The sequence below is a fragment of the Quercus robur genome, chromosome 4 (genome assembly GCF_932294415.1).
Source record: "Quercus robur chromosome 4, dhQueRobu3.1, whole genome shotgun sequence".
Taxonomy (NCBI): Eukaryota; Viridiplantae; Streptophyta; class Magnoliopsida; order Fagales; family Fagaceae; genus Quercus; species Quercus robur.
The window spans coordinates 10,100,854-10,120,500 of NC_065537.1; the positions used below are offsets into that span (position 1 = coordinate 10,100,854).

Genomic DNA, 19,647 nt, shown 5'->3' on the forward strand with positions numbered 1-19,647 from the left:
TAACTAAAGTTTGTTGTAGTGTATATACCCTCATTACTCATAAATTGTAAGGAGTGCTTTCAGAGAGAAAATCCTAGAAAATACACTTGAGAGTTAGAGATTATTATACCCATAATTATTTATACATTTCCATGTGGTTTTCCTCTACTCCTACCTCTCCATCTTTAGATCTTTGAGAGGTTGCTAGCCTAGACACTTAACATACTCATTTTGAGTGTAAAGTGAGATTTTGGTATTGCTGGGAAGCATTAGAAGGAGCCATTTATTGGTAGATGCAATTGGGCTGAATTGTGGGATCCAGAAAGCTAGAGAAGACTAGACTCCAAGAAGTCAGTTGGTAGTAGGAGCTTAGAGGGCTCAAGTACATGGGGTAGACTAGATTTGGAGGGTTTTTTGTTATTCGTATACTCCAACTTTATTCTCTAGAGGATCAATTTCGACTTGAAGGGTTACGAAGAGGTTTTTCGCCGAGTTCTTTGGTTTTCTCTTTAATAACACGTCTCGTTATTATCTTATGTTTGCATCTCTTCTCCCTATTCCTTAAGCTTTCTTTTTATTGTTAATAATGGACGAATATGACTTAAGATAGTGTTATTGGTTCATTACACTTATTTACTCTTGTTCTACACTTATTCTAAATTAGAGTAAAAACAATTTAGTCGTAATTTTTATTTAGCGGTCTGAATAAGCTCTTGTATTTTAGCACAAGTTTAAGCTTTCAATTACAAACTCTCAGCTATCCACTGTTTTGTCAATCTTGAACATTTTATGGAATAGTCCTCAAAGATACATGTCAATGTATAAGAAACAGGATTTGAGGCAGTGAGGCAGATCGTGATAGCTGAAGGACAAAATTTTTCTAATGCTTGTGTGATGTGGATTGCTTTCTAGCTCAGAACTATGATTATCATGAAAGCATTTCCAATCAGAGACAATCATTTCTTTGGTTGACAGAAGACCACCTATAAGCACAATTGCCAGTGGTAGCCCTTTGCATCTTGCAACAATTTAGGCAGATAGTTGCTCCAACTCTGGTTGACATCCCTCAACGATGGAGTACTTGAATGCCCTTTTGCAAATGAGTTCCATGGCCTTTTCAGGAGTTAAAGGTTGTATTTCATGAATATGAACAATTGAAAACTCTTTGCAGGAAGAAGCAACATTATAATTACGTGTTGTGGCTATAATCCTACTGCCTTCGTTATTATCTGTAAAAGCATGCTTTATAGTTCCCCAAAAATCATTGAAAACGACAACGCACCTCTTATTTTGTAGACATTCCCTCAGTTTGCCAACGAGTGAAATCAAATTGAAGTTGTTGATCTCCTCAGGTGCAGTCTTCCCCATTACTTTATAGTATTGCTTTGTCATCTCTTTCAGAAGCTCCTCCATGTTGTATGATTCAGTTACTGTGACCCAAATGCAGCAATGGAAGTGTTCCTTCACGCCATGGTTGTCAAAAACTTTCTTGGCAAGAGTAGTCTTGCCAAGAACACCCATGCCTACGATTGAAATTGCCGTGAGTTGAGATGCTCCGTTCACCAACCAGGGACGGAATTAGGATTTGAACTTGGGGGCCAAAGCTTAAATCAATTTTTTATTTTATTTTTTTATTTATGCAAATAAAAACTAACGCCTATTTCATATTCAACAAAACACTATATATATTTCATATTCAACAAAACACTATATATAAAATAAGTGTTTCTTAAACATTTGATATTATAAAAATGTCAACAAAGTATAACACACAAAATAAGTGTTTTTTAAACATTTCAACACATTTCGTAGTTCTACAAATTAAAATAAACAAAAAAGTTTCATTTTTTCCATATTTCGTAGTTCTATACACCAACTAAAAAAAAAGGGACTTCTCAACCAAAAAAAGGGAAAATCTAAAACCAAAATAATCACAAACAAACAAGCACAAGTTTATATATATTACTAATATTAGCCACATCACACAAAAGTGACAAAGACAAAGTTCACAAGTTCATATATATATATATATATATATATATTACTAATATTAGCCATGTCACTTGACAAAATTTTTTATAAAACCAAAACAATCAGACCAAAAACTTGGTCAATTGGTCACAAAAAAAGTCACTTATGACTTACCAAAAACTAGTCTTTATAGTTAATAGTACTCACAAGTGACAAAACAATGACTACCAAAGACTACTCTCACAAATAACAAATTCACTATCACAATTCAGTACTCACATCCTACTGTCTTGGTCCCACTTTATTTCTTTACAGTTAAAAGCAAAAAAAAGAAGAAGAAAAAAAGTAACAAACACAAGTCTGAAACCGGTCCACACCATCACAAAAAGGAAAAAGCCACAAATAATTACACAGTAGTCAATACTCAATAGTCAATACAAAGCTACAAACACAAACTAAGTCTACGGTCCACATATTGACACAAGCACAGTGAACACACCAGTCCAATAAAAGCCATGACTCACAAATACAGTCAACACATTCACCACAATCCATAAAAAAAACACAGAGGGCAGAGGGCAAACGGCTAAGGCACTAGGCAGAGCAATATAGCAAAGACAAAAAAAAAAAAAATATATATATATATATATATGAACTTAAGAGAGGAGAGAAATTTCTTAGATTTACCGTGTGTGACTGTGATCAAGGATCTGAGGAGGAGCAGCAGCAGTAACAGTCAGGATCTGAACTGAGTAAAAGAACAGTAGCAGCAACAGTGATGGTTTGAGGAGGCATTGATGCTTGATGAGGTTCAGTGGAGGAAGAGTGAGGTTAGGGTAAAAATTTGAGAATTGTAATTTAGGTTTTCAGATGTCCATATTTATTTTTTTATTTTGTAGTTTTTAGTTTGTCGGTTTTTTTATTTTTTATTTTTATTTTTTTTATATTTTTTTAAGAGAGTTTGTCGGTGATTTTTTCAGATTGATTCATATATTAGTTTTTTTTTTTTTTAATTTGGGGGGGGGGGGGGGGGGGCAATGGCCCCCTCTACCCTACTGTAGGTCCATCCCTGTTTGAAATAATGATACATGAATTAGATCATGAGTTTTTCAACAAATTTAGCTTCCCATCCATTATTATTGATGGTATTGAGGAGGCTGAAGGTGAAGCTGACGAAGATGATGAAGTTGTTGCGGAGGCTATTGATTAGGTAATTTAATATACTCAACTTTACGTTTTTATTGGGTTTCCTATTTTTGTTTTATGCATGACATTTAATCAATGATAATTCGTTTTTGCTACTACTATTATCTCTATATATTAAGAGGATTCAGAAGGTTAGTTATATCTTCAGAAAATGTTAAAAATACACCTATAGTACGTTTAGTACATTGAATGTGGATTACAACAGGAATGGTAATCTTTATTACTAGGAATAAAAGGTATTGTAATGGAATAACTAAACCTATTCATTAATTTGGTTGTAAGTTGTAACATTAGAATAAAACTTATGATCTATTTTAGGAAATATCTCATCCATACAAATATATTTCCTAGAAAATAATATATTTTAAATTTTAGAGAGATGAGTTATTTTTTAATGATTTTTTATTTCCATAATTGTTAGGTGGATATGGAAAGTTTATTTATTTGAAAATATATTAATGTTAGAAGTTATTACATCTACTAAGGAATAACTATTACAATCATTTTAGAGAAGAATAATTATTTCTCATTTTAAAGAATAGCTATTCATAAGGAATGACTATTCCTTGTAATAAAAACATAACCAAACTATTGAATAGCTAAACCATAGGAATAACTATTACATTACAATGCCTATTACAATCTACCAAACGTTAATCTAATTAAATAATCTTTAATCTTAAAAAATAAAAAATAGGGTTAAAATTGTAATTTAACAAAATTCAAAATAAAAAAAACTACTAGAGAAACTTTTTTCCTAAAAATTAGCACACTTTCTATTTGGATATATTTCACGCACGTTTTATATATATATATATATATTTTTTTTTTTTTTTTTAAACTAGCACACACTAAACCTAGTAGTTTACTCTATTTCAAATCCTAAATTTTAGTTTTTTAAAAATTCATTCACGTGTAACCTCACATATAATAGATAATTTCAAATTGAAAAATTATATTGAACTCAAAATAAATAAAATGGCTTCATCGCACGTGCAGAGCGCGTGTGATGAGGCTAGTTATTATTATTATTAAAATACTAAATAAAAATTAAAGCATTATCTCTCTCAAATAATAATTATATTTCAATGATAATCTCATAATAGTTAATGATGTGGCATTTTTAATAAAAAATTACAAAATTATTTACAACTGGAACGTCTTTTACAGCTTACTGCAAGTGCTTTTACAAACTTATGAGTGGCATGTGAGTCATTATATTTTATTATTTTGTTAAAAAAATCGGACTTTCTAATATCTTTCTGTGACCCAAGCACTTCATTTTCCTTTCCTACCATTCTCTCAACAATTGTGGTTGCAGCTGCCGTCACTATCATCACTGCTCTTCTTCTACTACAGCGACTCCTCCAAATGGCCTTTGTTGTCACTGCAACAGCCGACACAAGCTCTGTCCTTCGCTAATCTCCATGAATGTCTGTTGACTGCTAATCTCTTAAAGATCTTTATGTTTCTTTGTTCAGATTTGTTTCCAATATCCATAACTAGCAAGAAATTATGTTAAAATATGTTTCATTATAAATCTTCAAATCTTTGAAGTATTATATTGAAGGTTTTTTTTTTTTTTTTTTTTTTTTTTCCAAAAAAAAGAAATTGAAAAAAAAAATGGTCCTTTTATCTTTCTCCGCCATGAACCAATGGTAGTAACTATGGGAATCTTTGTTGCCTATCTCTTTTGTTGCACTCAAAATATTCGTTGGTTTCTTGCTCTTGACATTAGATTACTCTCATTAACAAGAGAGGATTTATGGCCAATCAATATAGATTAGAGAGAGAGTTACGTAAAAGACTTAGTATGCTTAAAGGTGGTTCTCTTCAACTCATATCTAGATTTTTGTTAAGAGAGTTTACAGTAAATTACTGTTGGCTTTGAGATGGTATGGCCACTTGATTAGAAAATTGGAAAACGGTGAAGCAAAGAAAGGGAAAATAGGGGAGGAGGGAGTGAGGGGTTGAAGCCAATCCTATCCTTTTTATTTTGGCATTAGAATAAATAAAATACAATTAGAGATTATATGGCAACTTTATGATTAAATAGCTGATATGGCATAGGACACTTAAACATATTCTATATATATATATATATATATATATGAGAAATAAACTGCTAAACACACACATCCTTTAATTACACTCCTTACCAAGTTCAAACACATTATTTAACTTAAAGTACCAAGAGCCTCCTTTTTCATATTAATTATCAATTTGTCACACATATATATTTGATTTTAGTTTGAAACATTTTTCCCTTTTAGTACTTATCATCCCTCCGGCAATAGACATGGCTTTACACAAAAAGAACTCAACCAAGTTAAACAAAAATTCTAAAAAAGATTTTGCCGAATATTTTTAAACAGTAAAAGTCTCCCTTTTTTTTTTTTTTTTTTTATAAAAAAATAACAATATTTAGCAAAACACCTGCCCCATGCAAAAATTTCAACATCTAAGAACCAAAAATCCAACCAAATGATTACAATTGGCCAAAATTATACATGTGACGAAGCAAAGATAAGTTGTCTCATTGGACAATTTTATTTATTTTTAAGCATATTACATTGCACAGTTTAGTACATAAACATAGGAAACCATAACAGTCTAGACATTAACAAAGGGGTAAAGTTCATATCTAACGTTACAACTGCCACCAACAACTCGCCCACCTCGTTTTCCATCGCAACAGTTGGGAAGTTCACTAATCGCTGTATCAAGACACTTCTTACAATCAAGACCTGAAAGGTCTCTGGTGCATTGAGCCAAACCATATAGTTTGCTTGATGAATCAAGCTTTAGGTCCCCGGTAGCATAGAATTTTGGATTGGCATAAGCTTTATTAGATAACCTGCTTAACAAATCCTTAACTTTTGGATTGAATGAAGTGGGATTTTCTACGTCTTCGACGTTCCACATATAAAACTTGTTTTTGTTATCGATTTCTCCAAAGAAATGTATGTTCGAGTACTTTAAAAGGCAGTTATCATACCAAATTATCGCTCCTTTTTTATAAGGACAACGATCACCAAGCTCTTTCTCCGCATCAATGACACAGGTCTTACAGTTTGTTTTTGAGACATCACCTCGGCATAGGGCTAAACCATTTGCTTGAGCTCGGCCTTGCCCAGTCGAGCTGAGCCCAAACCCTTTTGAAGGAACTTTGGTGGACAAAAGTTTAAACAAGCCATTCAAGTTTGTACCATAAGGGCTATTGGCAGTGTAGTTTTCCTGGCTAAAACAAAAATGGTATAATGGGTCAGCACAATTGACTGCATGGAGGAAGAGGCTGAATAATAGAAAACTTAAGGAAATATATTTTGAGCACAACATGGTGAATGAAATTGAAGGTTGGTTTTGTGGATGTGTAATATTATCTACAAGAACTCTATAAATAGACGAGACTTATCAAGGTTTGGCCAAGTTTGGAGTAGAAAATGCTGACTTTATTCTTAGTGGCAACCTCATCTCAGTCCTTCCTTTTGATTAATAAACCTTTCGTACAAAATCGCACTCAGACTTTGAACGTGCTGGAGCGTAGAGTCAATAATCTGGCACAAAATCTTTTGGTGGCGCTTTTATATTAATTAACTCATGAGAGTTCTAAGGAAACTAGAAACCAACTGAAATTCCTGTGGGATCAATGCAGGGGCGGCTGCACTTGTAATTCAGGGGTTCAAAAAAACCCACTCACTTGAAAAAAAAAATATTTATATATATATATAAAATATTTTTTTATTAATTTAATTGCCCTTAAAAATAATTTTGCACAACTTGACTTAAATCTTGCACACCCTGATTGCAAATTAATGCCCAAATTCGAATAACATAGATCAACTCATACCAAAGCTAATTAACAACACAAATCAGTCTCCCTTTCTCTCATCAATCTCATCTCATCTCTATTCTCTATTTGTCTTTCTATGTATCTCTGACTCTAAAAATAAAATGTGAGTGTCTGCGAGTTTTGAATATCTTTTTTTATTATAAATTTATATTGTATGAGAGAGAGAGAGAGAGAGAGAGAGAGAGAGAGAGAGAGAGAGAGAGAGAGAGAGAGAGTGTGTGTGTGTGTGTGTTTGATACTAATTGTGTGCATTATTTTTTTCTTTTTTGATATAATGTTATTTGTGTGAATTGTAAAGCATGTGAATGTGTACATGTTATAAATATAATATAACTTTATATAATTTAACAACCAAGAAATATAGAGGATTTGTTATATGTGTATATTGTTATCATGTTATAATAATTTTTTATTATAAAACTAGTGATTCGAAGAAAAAAATAGTAAAATTAGTGATTGTTGAATGTATTATTTATGTATGGATGTGTGTGGTTATGTGAGTTAATAATTTATAAAAACAATAACAACTAAATAAGGACAATTACATAAAAATGAAAATGTTATACAAACATAATAAAATAAGATGGTTACATCTACGTTAACAATAGATAATAACAATTGATAATAAATTATTATGGGAAGATTTCAAAATATGAAAACTCATAAAAAGATATTGTAAAATTTCATGTATTTATGTTTATTTTTTTTGTCAATAACACACTATATTCAAGTTCTCTTTTTATTAAAGTTTGTTTAATTTAAGTTTCTTAACAACCCCAAAAGAAATTTCCTGAAGCCGTTATTGGATCAATGGAATTAAAGTAATATGTTGAAAGAAATCACTTGCTCGTGGTTTTGCATGTGCTCAAAATTAATTTTGAAAACCATGAGCAATGAATAACCTTATTGACTCCACTGCTCAGTGTTTTGAAAATTGGTTTGATAAAAAATATAAATTATTATCTAAAAAATGAAATTAGGCAAGAAAGTGTCAAATAGAAGTGGAATATGGATATGGGTGAAAACATGGACAGTCATGGTGCAACCTACAAACATTAAATCCAAATCTACAAGACAACCAAATGCAAATTAGTTGCCATACATGTTAATATCATGGTTTTTAGACTCGGACGGTTCATTGAACCATAAAAGAGAGAGGTTCAAGGTTTTTAAGGTTTAACCGAGGTTGAACCAGGGTCGAACTGTGATAATGTCATAATTAATTTAATAATTATTTAAATATAAATAAATATATTAAATTTGTAAATATTAGCAAAATTTACTAAACATATCTTAAAAATTGAAACAAAATTTCAATGAAATTTTCATGATATTATAAGGTTAACATAAAATAGTACATTATAAGGTTAATAAAAAATAGTACAACATAAATAACCATAAAAAGAAATTTTATAATAGTCTTTCAAGAGAAATCATTTCAATCAACTAAAAAAGACTTTTAAAATAAATTCATAAATTGCATAGGTATTATTCTTAAATAAAAAGTTAATTTAGCAATGAAAAAAAAAAATTAATAATATTAAATATGTTGAGAAAGATGACATAAAAGGTTAGAAACTATAAATCATATAAATTTAATATAAATTTAATAATACTGCATCTTAGTCCACAAAAAGGCCACTTGGTCAATCTTGTTGCTTACAAGGTGAGAGGTTAGGTTCGTAGCCTGGCAAGCGCATCTGTCTTTAATTTTTGCAAATAAAATATGCTTTTAAAACAGTAAAAGTCTCCCCTTTTTTTATTTTTTATTCATAAAAAAATAACAATATTTAGCGAAACCCCTGCCCCATGCAAAAATTTCAATATCTAAGTACCAAAAATCCAACCAAATGATTACAATTGGCCAAAATTATACATGTGACGAAGCAAAGATAAGTTGTCTCATTGGACAATTTTATTTATTTTTAAGCATATTACATTGCACAATTTCGTACATAAACATAGGAAACCGTAACAGTCTAGGCATTAACAAAGGGGTAAAGTTCATATCTAACGTTACAACTGCCACCAACAACTCGCCCACCTCGTTTTCCATCGCAACAGTTGGGAAGTTCACTAATCGCTGTATCAAGACACTTCTTACAATCAAGACCTGAAAGGTCTCTGGTGCATTGAGCCAAACCATATAGTTTGCTTGATGAATCAAGCTTTAGGTCCCCGGTAGCATAGAATTTCGGATTGGCATAAGCTTTATTAGATAACCTGCTTAACAAATCCTTAACTTTTGGATTGAATGAAGTGGGATTTTCTACGTCTTCGACGTTCCACATGTAAAACTTGTTTTTGTTATCGATTTCTCCAAAGAAATGTATGTTCGAGTACTTTAAAAGGCAGTTATCATACCAAATTATCGCTCCTTTTTTATAAGGACAACGATCACCAAGCTCTTTCTCCGCATCAATGACACAGGTCTTACAGTTTGTTTTTGAGACATCACCTCGGCATAGGGCTAAACCATTTGCTTGAGCTCGGCCTTGCCCAGTCGAGCTGAGCCCAAACCCTTTTGAAGGAACTTTGGTGGACAAAAGTTTAAGCAAGCCATTCAAGTTTGTACCATAAGGGCTATTGGCAGTGTAGTTTTCCTGGCTAAAACAAAAATGGTATAATGGGTCAGCACAATTGACTGCATGGAGGAAGAGGCTGAATAATAGAAAACTTAAGGAAATATATTTTGAGCACAACATGGTGAATGAAATTGAAGGTTGGTTTTGTGGATGTGTAATATTATCTACAAGAACTCTATAAATAGACGAGACTTATAAAGTTTTGGCCAAGTTTGGAGTAGAAAATGCTGACTTTATTCTTAGTGGCAACCTCATCTCAGTCCAAATCCTTTTGATTAATAAACCTCTCGTACAAAATCGCACTCAGACTTTGAACGTGCTGGAGCGTAGAGTCAATAATCTGGCACAAAATCTTTTGGTGGCGCTTTTATATTAATTAACTCATGAGGGTTCTATGGAAACTAGAAACAAGCCATTCAAATTCGTGAGGGATCAATGCAAGGGCAGCTGCACTAGTAATTCAGGGGTTCAAATGAACACCCTGACTTTAAAAAAACATATATATATATATAAAATATTTTTTTATTAATTTAATTACCCTTAAATTAATGGGATTAAAGTTTGAAAGATATCACTCGCTCATGGTTCTGTACGTGCTCAAAATTAATTTTGAAAACCATGAGCAGTGGATATATAACGTTATTGACTCCAATGCTCAGTGTTTTGAAAATTGGTTTGTTAAAAAATATAAATTATTACCGAAAGTTTGAAATTATACTAGAAAGTGTCGAATAGAAGTGGAATATGGATAAGGGTGAAAACATGGATAGTCATCCGGCCGGCTGAACCATATAAGCAATTGATGCAATTGCCTAAGGCCCCCAAATAAAAAAAGGTCCCCACTTACAAAAAAAAATATTATATATATAATATATTTATCTATATATTTTAATTACAAAAAAAAATTAAATACTTTTATTGATCAGTAAAATACATTAAAAAAAACCACGTTGTATCCTAAAATATAGAACACTGCACAATAACAGTGCACCAGGAACTCTGCAAAACGTCCACTAGCACCTGAGAGTGAGCCAAAGCCCAAAAGGGCTATAGTCTTTAAGTCTTCACCACTTATATTGCATGTTTATTTTTACACGTGTGGCACTGTATTATGCTCAACACTAGAATGTGTTCGGGCTGACTACTCTAAGCTGAGGTGGCACTAACCACGTCTTTGTTTGAGCACACCTGTAATTTACTCATGCAATATATATATTTCTAAAAAAAAAAAAAAAACTGTACAATGCACATAGCATTGTGTAGTCTTGTCCACAAGTCCCCAAAGCATCACAAGGCCTAAGCTAAGCTGGCCCCCACACAACTCCACGCTAATTAATAAGTTATCACATTTTTTTTTTAATGCAAACTCTTACTTTATCAATTATTATAAATTATCGCTTCAATTAATTATTTGATGTATATTATATCAACTCATTTGTATTGTAATGATATTAATTTATTAAATCATGTAATAAATTAATTTTAATTTGTACAAATTTAAATTTTAAAGTTAAAAAGGAATTACTTAAAATTTTCACTTAAGGTCCCCAAAATTGTTGAGTCGGCCCTGATAATCACGGTGCTGTTTGATAAAAATAAATAAATGAAATATACACACACAGATATATATATATATATATATATATATATTTGAGCTTTAGCCGAAGGAATTGTGGGATGAATTGGGCCTGGCCTTCCTTCTAGCCCGTCTACCCATAAACATTAAATCCAAATCGACAAGACAACCAAATGCAAGTTGGTTGCCATACAAGTTTTTTTTTTTTGATAACCAGCTAATTCATTAAACTAAGAAGAAATACACAAGGTACCCCAATCTTGCCTACAAGCTTTCAAGATAGGGGGAGGCAAATCATAGTTATTACACAAGAAGCCTGCCTTAAGAGCAACAACATATTTAGCAGCTAAGTGAGTTGCTGAGTTCAAAGATCTCTTAACCCAACAAAACTTACAATTATCAAAAAATACACTCAAAACAGCAGTATCCTAAGTGATGGAGGAAATGGACCAATCAGATGGTTCTTCAGCTTTGGATAGGGCATCTAAACATATTTTTGAGTCTCCCTCCACAACGATGTTGCTCCAGTTTTCATCGATAGCCAACTTTAGAGCCCACTGAATTGCAGCTGCTTCAGCTTGAGTAGGAGAGCATAAATCATGAATTTTAGTCCATACCTTTAACACCTCACCAGACTCATTTCTTGCTACACTACAAAAAAATCGTCCTGTCCCAGCGTTTTTTTCCCGGCGTTTTTACAAACCGCCGTAATAGATAAGCCTATACCAGCGCTTTTTGTCGGCGCTTTACAAAGCGCTGCCATAGGAGGCCTATAGCGGCGTTTTTCAAAAACGCTGGTATAGGAAGCCCAAAAGCGCTGGGATAGGGTTACTGATTTCCATTATGGAGAATGAGAAAGACCTGTCCCAGCGCTTATAAAAGCGCTGGGACAGGTCTTTCTCATTCCCTTATGAGAACGACCTATCCCAGCGCTTTTAAAAGCGCTGGGACAGGTCTTTCTCATTCCCTTATGAGAACGACCTATCCCAGCGCTTATAAAAGCGCTGGGATAGGTCTCTCCATTTCCGTATGGAGAATGGGCTGTCCCAGCGCTTTTAAAAGCGCTGGGACAGGTCTTTCTCATTCCCTTATGAGAATGACCTGTCCCAGCGCTTTTAAAAGCGCTGGGACAGGTCTCTCCATTTCCGTATGAAGAATGAGCTGTCCCAGCGCTTTTAAAAGCGCTGGGACAGGTCTCTCCGTTCCCTTATGAAAAGAGGCCTGTCCCAGCGCTTTTAAAAGCGCTGGAATAGGGTCCACCTATTCCAGCGCTTCTAAAAGCGCTGGGACAGGCCTCTCCAAAACGCTGGAATAGGTCCCTCGTACCACTTAAAAATTTTCAGACTTCCCACTTATTTTTTTCACCTTCCCACAATTTTGGCCTCTCGTTTTTGGTCTCCCTCTTCTTTGCTTTAGATGTTTTCCTCTCACCCACATTTTCTCTCCCTCTCCCTCTCCCTCTCTCTCTTCCTTAACCCATTTCCCCTCCTCCTCTCTTATTCTTTACTCAAAACCCACCATTTTTTTTCCAAAATTTCAAACACAAAAATATTACCCAAAACCACAAATCCTACCCAAAGCAAGGTAAGTCCCTCTAGCTCTCATTTCTATTTTGTAGCAATCTTTGTATATATATTTTTTTGTTAAATTTCTGGTTTTTTATTTTTGATTTTGGTTGAAGTTTGGTTTGGGTTATGTGTATATTTTTGTGTAATTGTTGGTTGATTGTATGGGTTTTAATTTTGGTTTTGGTTAAAGTTTAGTTCATTTTGTGGCTTTTCATTTTTGATTTTGGTTAAAGTTTGGTTTATTTTGGAGGAAATGTAGGTGGCAGTAGTGCTAACAAAAATTTTCTCTAAGGTTTACATCAGAAATCGTTAATCTGCCTCTGTACAAAGCAAGGTAAGTGTCTCTAGCTCTCATTTCTATTTTGTAGCAATATTTGTATATATATTGTTGTTAAATTTCTGGTTTTGGTTGAAGTTTGGTTTGGGTTATGTGTATATTTTTGTGTAACTGTTGGTTGATTGTATGGGTTTTAATTTTGGTTTTGGTTAAAGTTTAGTTCATTTTGTGGCTTTTTATTTTTTATTTTGGTTAAAGTTTGCTTTATTTTGGAAGAACTGTAGGTGGCAGTAGTGCTAACAAAAATTTTCTCTAAGGTTTACATTAGAAATCGTTAATCTGCCTCTGTACAAAGCAAGGTAAGTCTCTCTAGCTCTCATTTCTATTTTGTAGCAATTTTTGTATATATATTTGTTGTTAAATTTCTGGTTTTTTATTTTTGATTTTGGTTGAAGTTTGGTTTGGATTATGTGTATATTTTGTGTAACTATTGGTTGATTGTGTGGGTTTTAGTTTTGGTTTTGGTTAAAGTTTAGTTCATTTTGTGGCTTTTTATTTTTTATTTTGGTTAAAGTTTGCTCTATTTTGGAGGAACTGTAGATGGCAGTAGTGCTAACAAAAATTTTCTCTAAGGTTTACATCAAAAATCGTTAATCTGCCTCTGTACATTTTTTTTTTTTTTTTTTAATTTCGATTCTCTGATATAAGGAAATTGGTATAACTTAAAATATTTCATCTATCTGATTATTACACTTAAAATCATTACCCTGTTGCTTGAAATCGTGTAGTTGGTAGTCATTTTCCCTTGCAAATATTGTCTTGATGGTGGCTTTGGTTGCTTGGCTCTACCTTGCAGATCTATTTGAGCCTTGTTTAGGGGCATTATAAGGCAATATGACAGCTGCAAATGCACTGGTGGAAACATATTATCTCTATTTAACTTATTATCCTCATTGTTTGTTAACCATCCTTTGTGTGATTATTGTTATTAATCCTCGAAAAACATATTTAATCTGGACTGGTTGATACTATGTTATAAGACTGCTATGTTAATCATTAGGAGATAGATTGTTGCATAATTTTCTGCAAATAATTTTAATTTTGAGATTGCTTTATACTGAAACACAGGGCAGGCTTTTATTTCTTACTTGGCAACTGTAGTTTATATTTGCTATGTTGTATTGTAGGCTATTTCTGTGGCTGAAAGAGTTGCTGATGAGTGTTGTGAACCTTCACCAGGTTAGGATGGTTCTTTGGTTGGTTATCAAGTCCGTCTTGATAGTGCAAGGTGTTTATATGCCTGCTCCACTAATTGTTTTTTAATGGTGCTTATAATATCAGAGGCATCATCTTATATTGCTTTGACTGCATTTTGTTGTTATTTTCTCAGTATTCTATAGTTTGACACAATCCATTTCACTTATCTTAAATCTTTTTCAAAGACATACAGTTTTGGAGTTCAGTTGTGATATCAAATCCTGCCTTATGTGTCTTTCTTTTTGGGTTTTTCTTTTGTTAGTAATCTGATGTTGACGTGTTTGGCTGAGATGTTCTTTATAGTATATAGAATCAAGTGTTTGATGTTTTGTTTGGTGTGGGTATATAAACTAGCAGAGAGAGTTACTGATCACCATCAGTATACTTAGGACTAAACTGAAGTAGTAATCATGTTAGCAGTGCCAATTAAAATGTACCTTTCAGGTTATATATATATATATATATGTCAACTGTATCACTTATATTTGCTTTAATTTTGTGATCTCAGGAGTGAAAAAACAAAGCTTCTTTTTTGTACCACGGGCATTCTTCTTAGAAAATTTGCCGTATGCCCTTCTGTCTGATTGGGTGATATTACTAAATCTATTGTAATCTCTTTGGTACTCATGCTGATTTTTGATTTCATATCAGATCTAAATTTTGATTGTCAAGTTGTTACCTATCCAAAAAAAATAAAATTATTGTTATGTTGTGGTGGTGGTTGTTTTGGTTCTAGTACTATAATTTTTCATGTCTATAAATTGTGTAGATGCTTGAAATGCTTTACTTCACGAGCTCTTACCGATCTATTAATGGCAACCTAGCAATTTTAAATTCTCATTCTTTTTTCTGACGTATTTCTCTCTCTCTCTTCCCCCCCCCCCCCCCCCCCCACAATTTTAGTGGATAAATCACAAGTCACTAATCTTTCTCTTTGTCATTCGCTTTTCTTGCTGCAGCCTTAAAAATCTAGTATGCTTAAGGGGTATTAAATATCATTCAAAGTGGAGTGAACATAACATTTATTTAAGATACTTCTTTGATTAAGATAAAAAGAAAAGCATATACTTGAAATGCCACTCCACTTTTTTTTTTTAATGATTAAATGTCATTTAGAATATAATATTTTCTTTCATTTTAATTAAAGGATTATCCTAAATTAATTAATTGGTATAAGACTTAGTTTAGTTAAGTTGGTTGTGTTTCATACATTACCTTTAATGATACATAATAATTATTTCACCAAATTGTTTCAGATTAATGAATTTCTTGTGATTACAGCCATTATTAGTATAGTTTAAAGCAGTCTTTAGAAGTGACTGCAGTCACTTCTAAAGACTATAGAAAAGTGGTCTATCATATTGAGAAATAAATAGGCAACAAATATCAATAAATCTTAGAGCAAATTACATTTTAAACCCTATACTTCAGAGGTGGTTCAAATTAAGGGGTGAAATTTTTTAGCATGTGTGTTTGTGTGTTGTGGCCTTATCTTGTCTTTTGGATTCATAATGAGCTGTTGAGGGTTCAGGCTAAAGCTTCCCTTTCCCACAATGATTTAAATTTTGTTTTTATGTTTTTTAATTTGTTAAAATTGATATGCTATTCTCTTAAGATATAGATAAAGATTTAGAAAGAGAACTTGTAACCTACTGGTTGTTGAATAGAATAAATCATAACAGTATGAGTATCAGATTACTAGCTAGTTCTTATTGACAATTTATTTTTACCTCTAATACATACATATATTTGATTAACTCTGCAGACTAACATTACAGCCATAGATAAAACAGTAATGGTTGTGTTGGATATTGAGAGACTTGCACAATCCTCAGATAGAGGTTGGGGGAGCCCAAAAGTGACTGTGAGTAGCAAATCCCCTACATTGAAATCTTCACTACTCAACTTGCATGAACTATAATTCAACAACTACTCTCTCACCTCTATTGTTTTAATCACATACCTTGTGCTTTAAGATTGGTTAAATTATTTAACCAAAAAAAAAGAAGATCGGTTTAATTACAACCTTTTTTTTTTAATCCATATGCTATTAACAATAATTAATAGAGGTGTGTCACATAAATGCCATGTGACTTATAAAAGTTATAAACCAATAATGGCCAGCATAATACGTCTTAAATAAAGTTTAGCACTCTTGTACTATCATCATTGTGTTATTTTAGTTTATTTTTTTTTTATAATGACAATACTTGATCCATTATATTTTCCAATTAGGAATTGTTGAAGCTTATAGTTTAAATTATTTAGAATTATGAATGAACGCTTATACTATATGTGTTCAAAATTTCAAATTACTATATGTGTTCAAAATTTTAAATTAACTATCTCTTGAAGAATATTATTGGACTTCTTCTATTTCTATGATATTATTGGAATTATATTCACTTAAGTATTTAAAATCATTTGAACTAAACAAAACATTAAACTGTTTACTACTAAACCTAGGACTCTTTAGTCTTTGCTTATAAGTTAGACACAGAAGTCTCATATAATGGTTTTTGTGTTATGAAATTGTATGATAAATTTCCCTTCTTCCATCACAAAATTTTGGAAAGCTTGAACTACAATTTAATTAAGGTGAAAATACATAAGTGAGTTTATGTTTATCCACATTTGTTTTTAGGATTCCCTATGAGTTTGGATTATTGGAATGACATGTGTTCATCTTAGCATCAATTATTTGATAATTATGAATTTGTGTGTTTGAAGTTCTATTAATTGTGTGTGACATATAGAAACTTTACCCTAGGTTGGGTAGGTTTTTTAATAAATTACAATTTATTTCTCTCTATTTCTTAAAATTAGTGATTTGCTTTTATTTCTCTATTGAAATTGTAGAGATTATTGGTGTTTGCTTTGTTTTGCACGTTCTGTTTCATGCCCAAAACCATGTTGTGCCTTATGGAATGTTGGAAAGGGGTGGGTTGGAAAAGGAAAGGGTAGCTTTGTTGCACAATTGTCCCGCTGTGTTTGATGTGGTGCATTTGGAATGAGGGAAGTACACATGAAGTGATTTGAAGAGATGTTTAAAAATTTTAGGGGATATTGGATACTATATGTTTAAATATGCTACCATTATTTAGGTTTGAATGCATGTAGTGGAAGCATGAGAACTAAGTTTATATTGAAAGTAAGCTCATTAATACAAAAAATGATCTTGCGCATTGCGCAGGTTAAAAGCTAGTTGGATTAATTTACGTCATTTAAGTTATCATAGTAGTGAGCAATGGTCATTTCTCTTTTGCAGGAGTGGCAGCTTGTTTGAAGTTTACATTCTTCTTTCCGTGGGCAAACACTGGGATTGCTAAAGGGTGAGTAAGATCTACTTCTTAATTCCCTTAAATTGTAAAATAATGTGGTGGGTTGTTGTTTAGGAGCAAGCAGGTGGCTTGCATGGAGAGAAAAGGTGGAATATATTGGGAGTGTTGTTTGTTTTGTGAATGTTAACATATTGTTGTTCAATTTGTTGTCAATTTCTTGTATTTTGTCTAAGTAAATACATATAGTATGCTGTGGTGGGTGGTTGTTGGAGAGAAAAGGTGGAGTATTTTCTATTAGGAGTATTGTTTGTTTTGTGACTTATATTTTTGAAACTCAATGTGCAATGGTGAAATTGTAGTGTAGGTGCGCCTCATAACATCCTAGACACTTGGGATGTTTTATTTTGTGTATATATAACATTCTAGACATTTGGGATGTAATTATAGATATGGTGTAATTAAATATATTTAGTTTCTTGGTTTAATGTGTCATTGTATTTGCTATTGGAAAATATGAATTGTGGTTCATTACCGTTGCTATAAAATAGGTATTGGAAAATATGTATTGTAGGTACATTACAAGTGCTCAAAAAATAAATTTTTAAAAAAAAAAAAAAAAAAAAAAAAGACCTATCCCAGCGCTTTGAAAACCGCTGGAATAGGGTTTGGAAAATTTTTTTTTTAAAAAAATGACCTATCCCAGCGCTTTTGAGAGCGCTGGAATAGGTACCGCCTATGCCAGCGCTTTTGAAAGCGCTGGTATAGGCCTTTTAAATTTTATTCATCCATGACCTATACCAGCGCTTTTAGAAGCGCTAACATAGGTACAACCTATGCCGGCGCTTTCAAAAGCGCTGGCACAAGTAGTAAAAACGCTGGTATAGGTTATATTCACATTTTTATAAAGGCTGTCCCAACATAAGTAAAAACGCCGGAATTGGGTTTGAAAGCGCCGGGACCTATCCCAGCGCTTTTGAAAAGCGCTGGTACAGGTCCGCGTGACCCTATCCCCACACTCAAAAGCCAGCGGTTTGAAGCGCTGGGAAAAAAAACGCTGGGATAGGAATTTTGACCCTATCCCAGCGCTTTTTAGGGCTATCCCAGCGGTTTTGAAAACGCTGGGATAGCCCCATTTTTTTGTAGTGCTACCACAACTAAGGAGGTGAAAGCCTGTGAGATAGCAGCATCCACATTTAGTTTTATATAGTTTCTTGGGGGGGCATCCATGAAGTTAATTCCTTACTTCTATCTTTGTCATGCTCATGGTCCAAAGCCATAAGATATTCCTTTACTCTGTTTTCTGCATTGCATATGGTAGAGATAATGTTCACCTCACTGCCATTATATCTGTCTACATGAAGAAATATGCTTTTAAGTGAGTAAACTGAGCACGAGGTTGTAGACCCTCACTCTCATAGCCTTGCATTTCAACCCAAAGGTATACAGAACTGTGAGGTTTGGAACTCCAATAAAAAAGTACCTTTGCTTGAACCAATCTTAAGATGAAGATTCAGGTAAGGAAGGCTTTAAGGCAGAGAAGAAAACTTCTTAATGATGCATGTGGTTACCATGTCCATAGAAACGTGGCCCTGATATCATATTAGAAATACTGGATGAATAGTATTGTATTTCTCAAGTAATAAAATAAGTAGCAGTGCCTTTATATTGGAGGCAGTAATGTGCAATACAAATATGTGAGCTATATAATTATGTGTGATGTGCAAGACAATGTAGAGTGGACCTCAAACCCACTGCCTATTATGCTATGTGCTATGGTCGTTTGGAAATTGGAGAAAAAAAGAGAAATAAAAGTAATAATAGAACAAACCCTAGGCTTCACCACCTAGAACTTGCCTGCAAACCCGCATCACCACCTAAGTGCGTTAGGCATCACTACCAAATAGAGAAAACATGGGAGAAGACATTCTCAACTCATAAGAATTAATCTTATGATGCAAGGAACCAAGATTTTATGTTTTAATTTGTAATTAATTTTGTTTTCGAATTTGGTTATTAATATTGATAATTTTTAGGGATTTGATTTGATACTTTCCATATTAGTATAATCCTTAAAACTATTTAACTAGCATTCCA

At 32.9% G+C, this 19,647-nt stretch overlaps 1 protein-coding gene and 1 long non-coding RNA gene across 14 annotated transcripts in view; one reads left to right on the top strand and one right to left on the bottom strand.

Moving 5' to 3' along the window:
• The window catches only part of LOC126720539 (cysteine-rich repeat secretory protein 38-like), a 142,294-nt gene that overhangs the window by 73,221 nt on the left and 49,426 nt on the right, over nucleotides 1-19,647 (bottom strand). For 5 of the 12 annotated variants that reach the window (XM_050423049.1, XM_050423052.1, XM_050423054.1 and 2 more), the window contains exon 1: nucleotides 9,233-9,758. In XM_050423049.1, the coding sequence (XP_050279006.1) occupies nucleotides 9,233-9,714 (482 nt within the window). In that variant the 5' untranslated portion in view covers nucleotides 9,715-9,758. Of the gene's footprint in view, nucleotides 1-5,669; nucleotides 6,537-9,122; nucleotides 9,184-9,232; nucleotides 9,759-19,647 lie in introns of those variants that run through there. The other 7 variants (XM_050423055.1, XM_050423058.1, XM_050423061.1 and 4 more) reach the window with 5 other exon arrangements.
• On the top strand, nucleotides 12,970-18,038 carry LOC126720542 (uncharacterized). 2 transcript variants are annotated; one of them, XR_007653491.1, is made up of 5 exons: nucleotides 12,987-13,072; nucleotides 13,300-13,374; nucleotides 14,203-14,254; nucleotides 16,038-16,136; nucleotides 17,541-18,038. It is a non-coding gene; the product is annotated as an uncharacterized LOC126720542 (long non-coding RNA). The 2 variants fall into 2 exon arrangements; XR_007653490.1 differs by lacking the exon at nucleotides 13,300-13,374 and having other exon boundaries at nucleotides 12,970-13,072.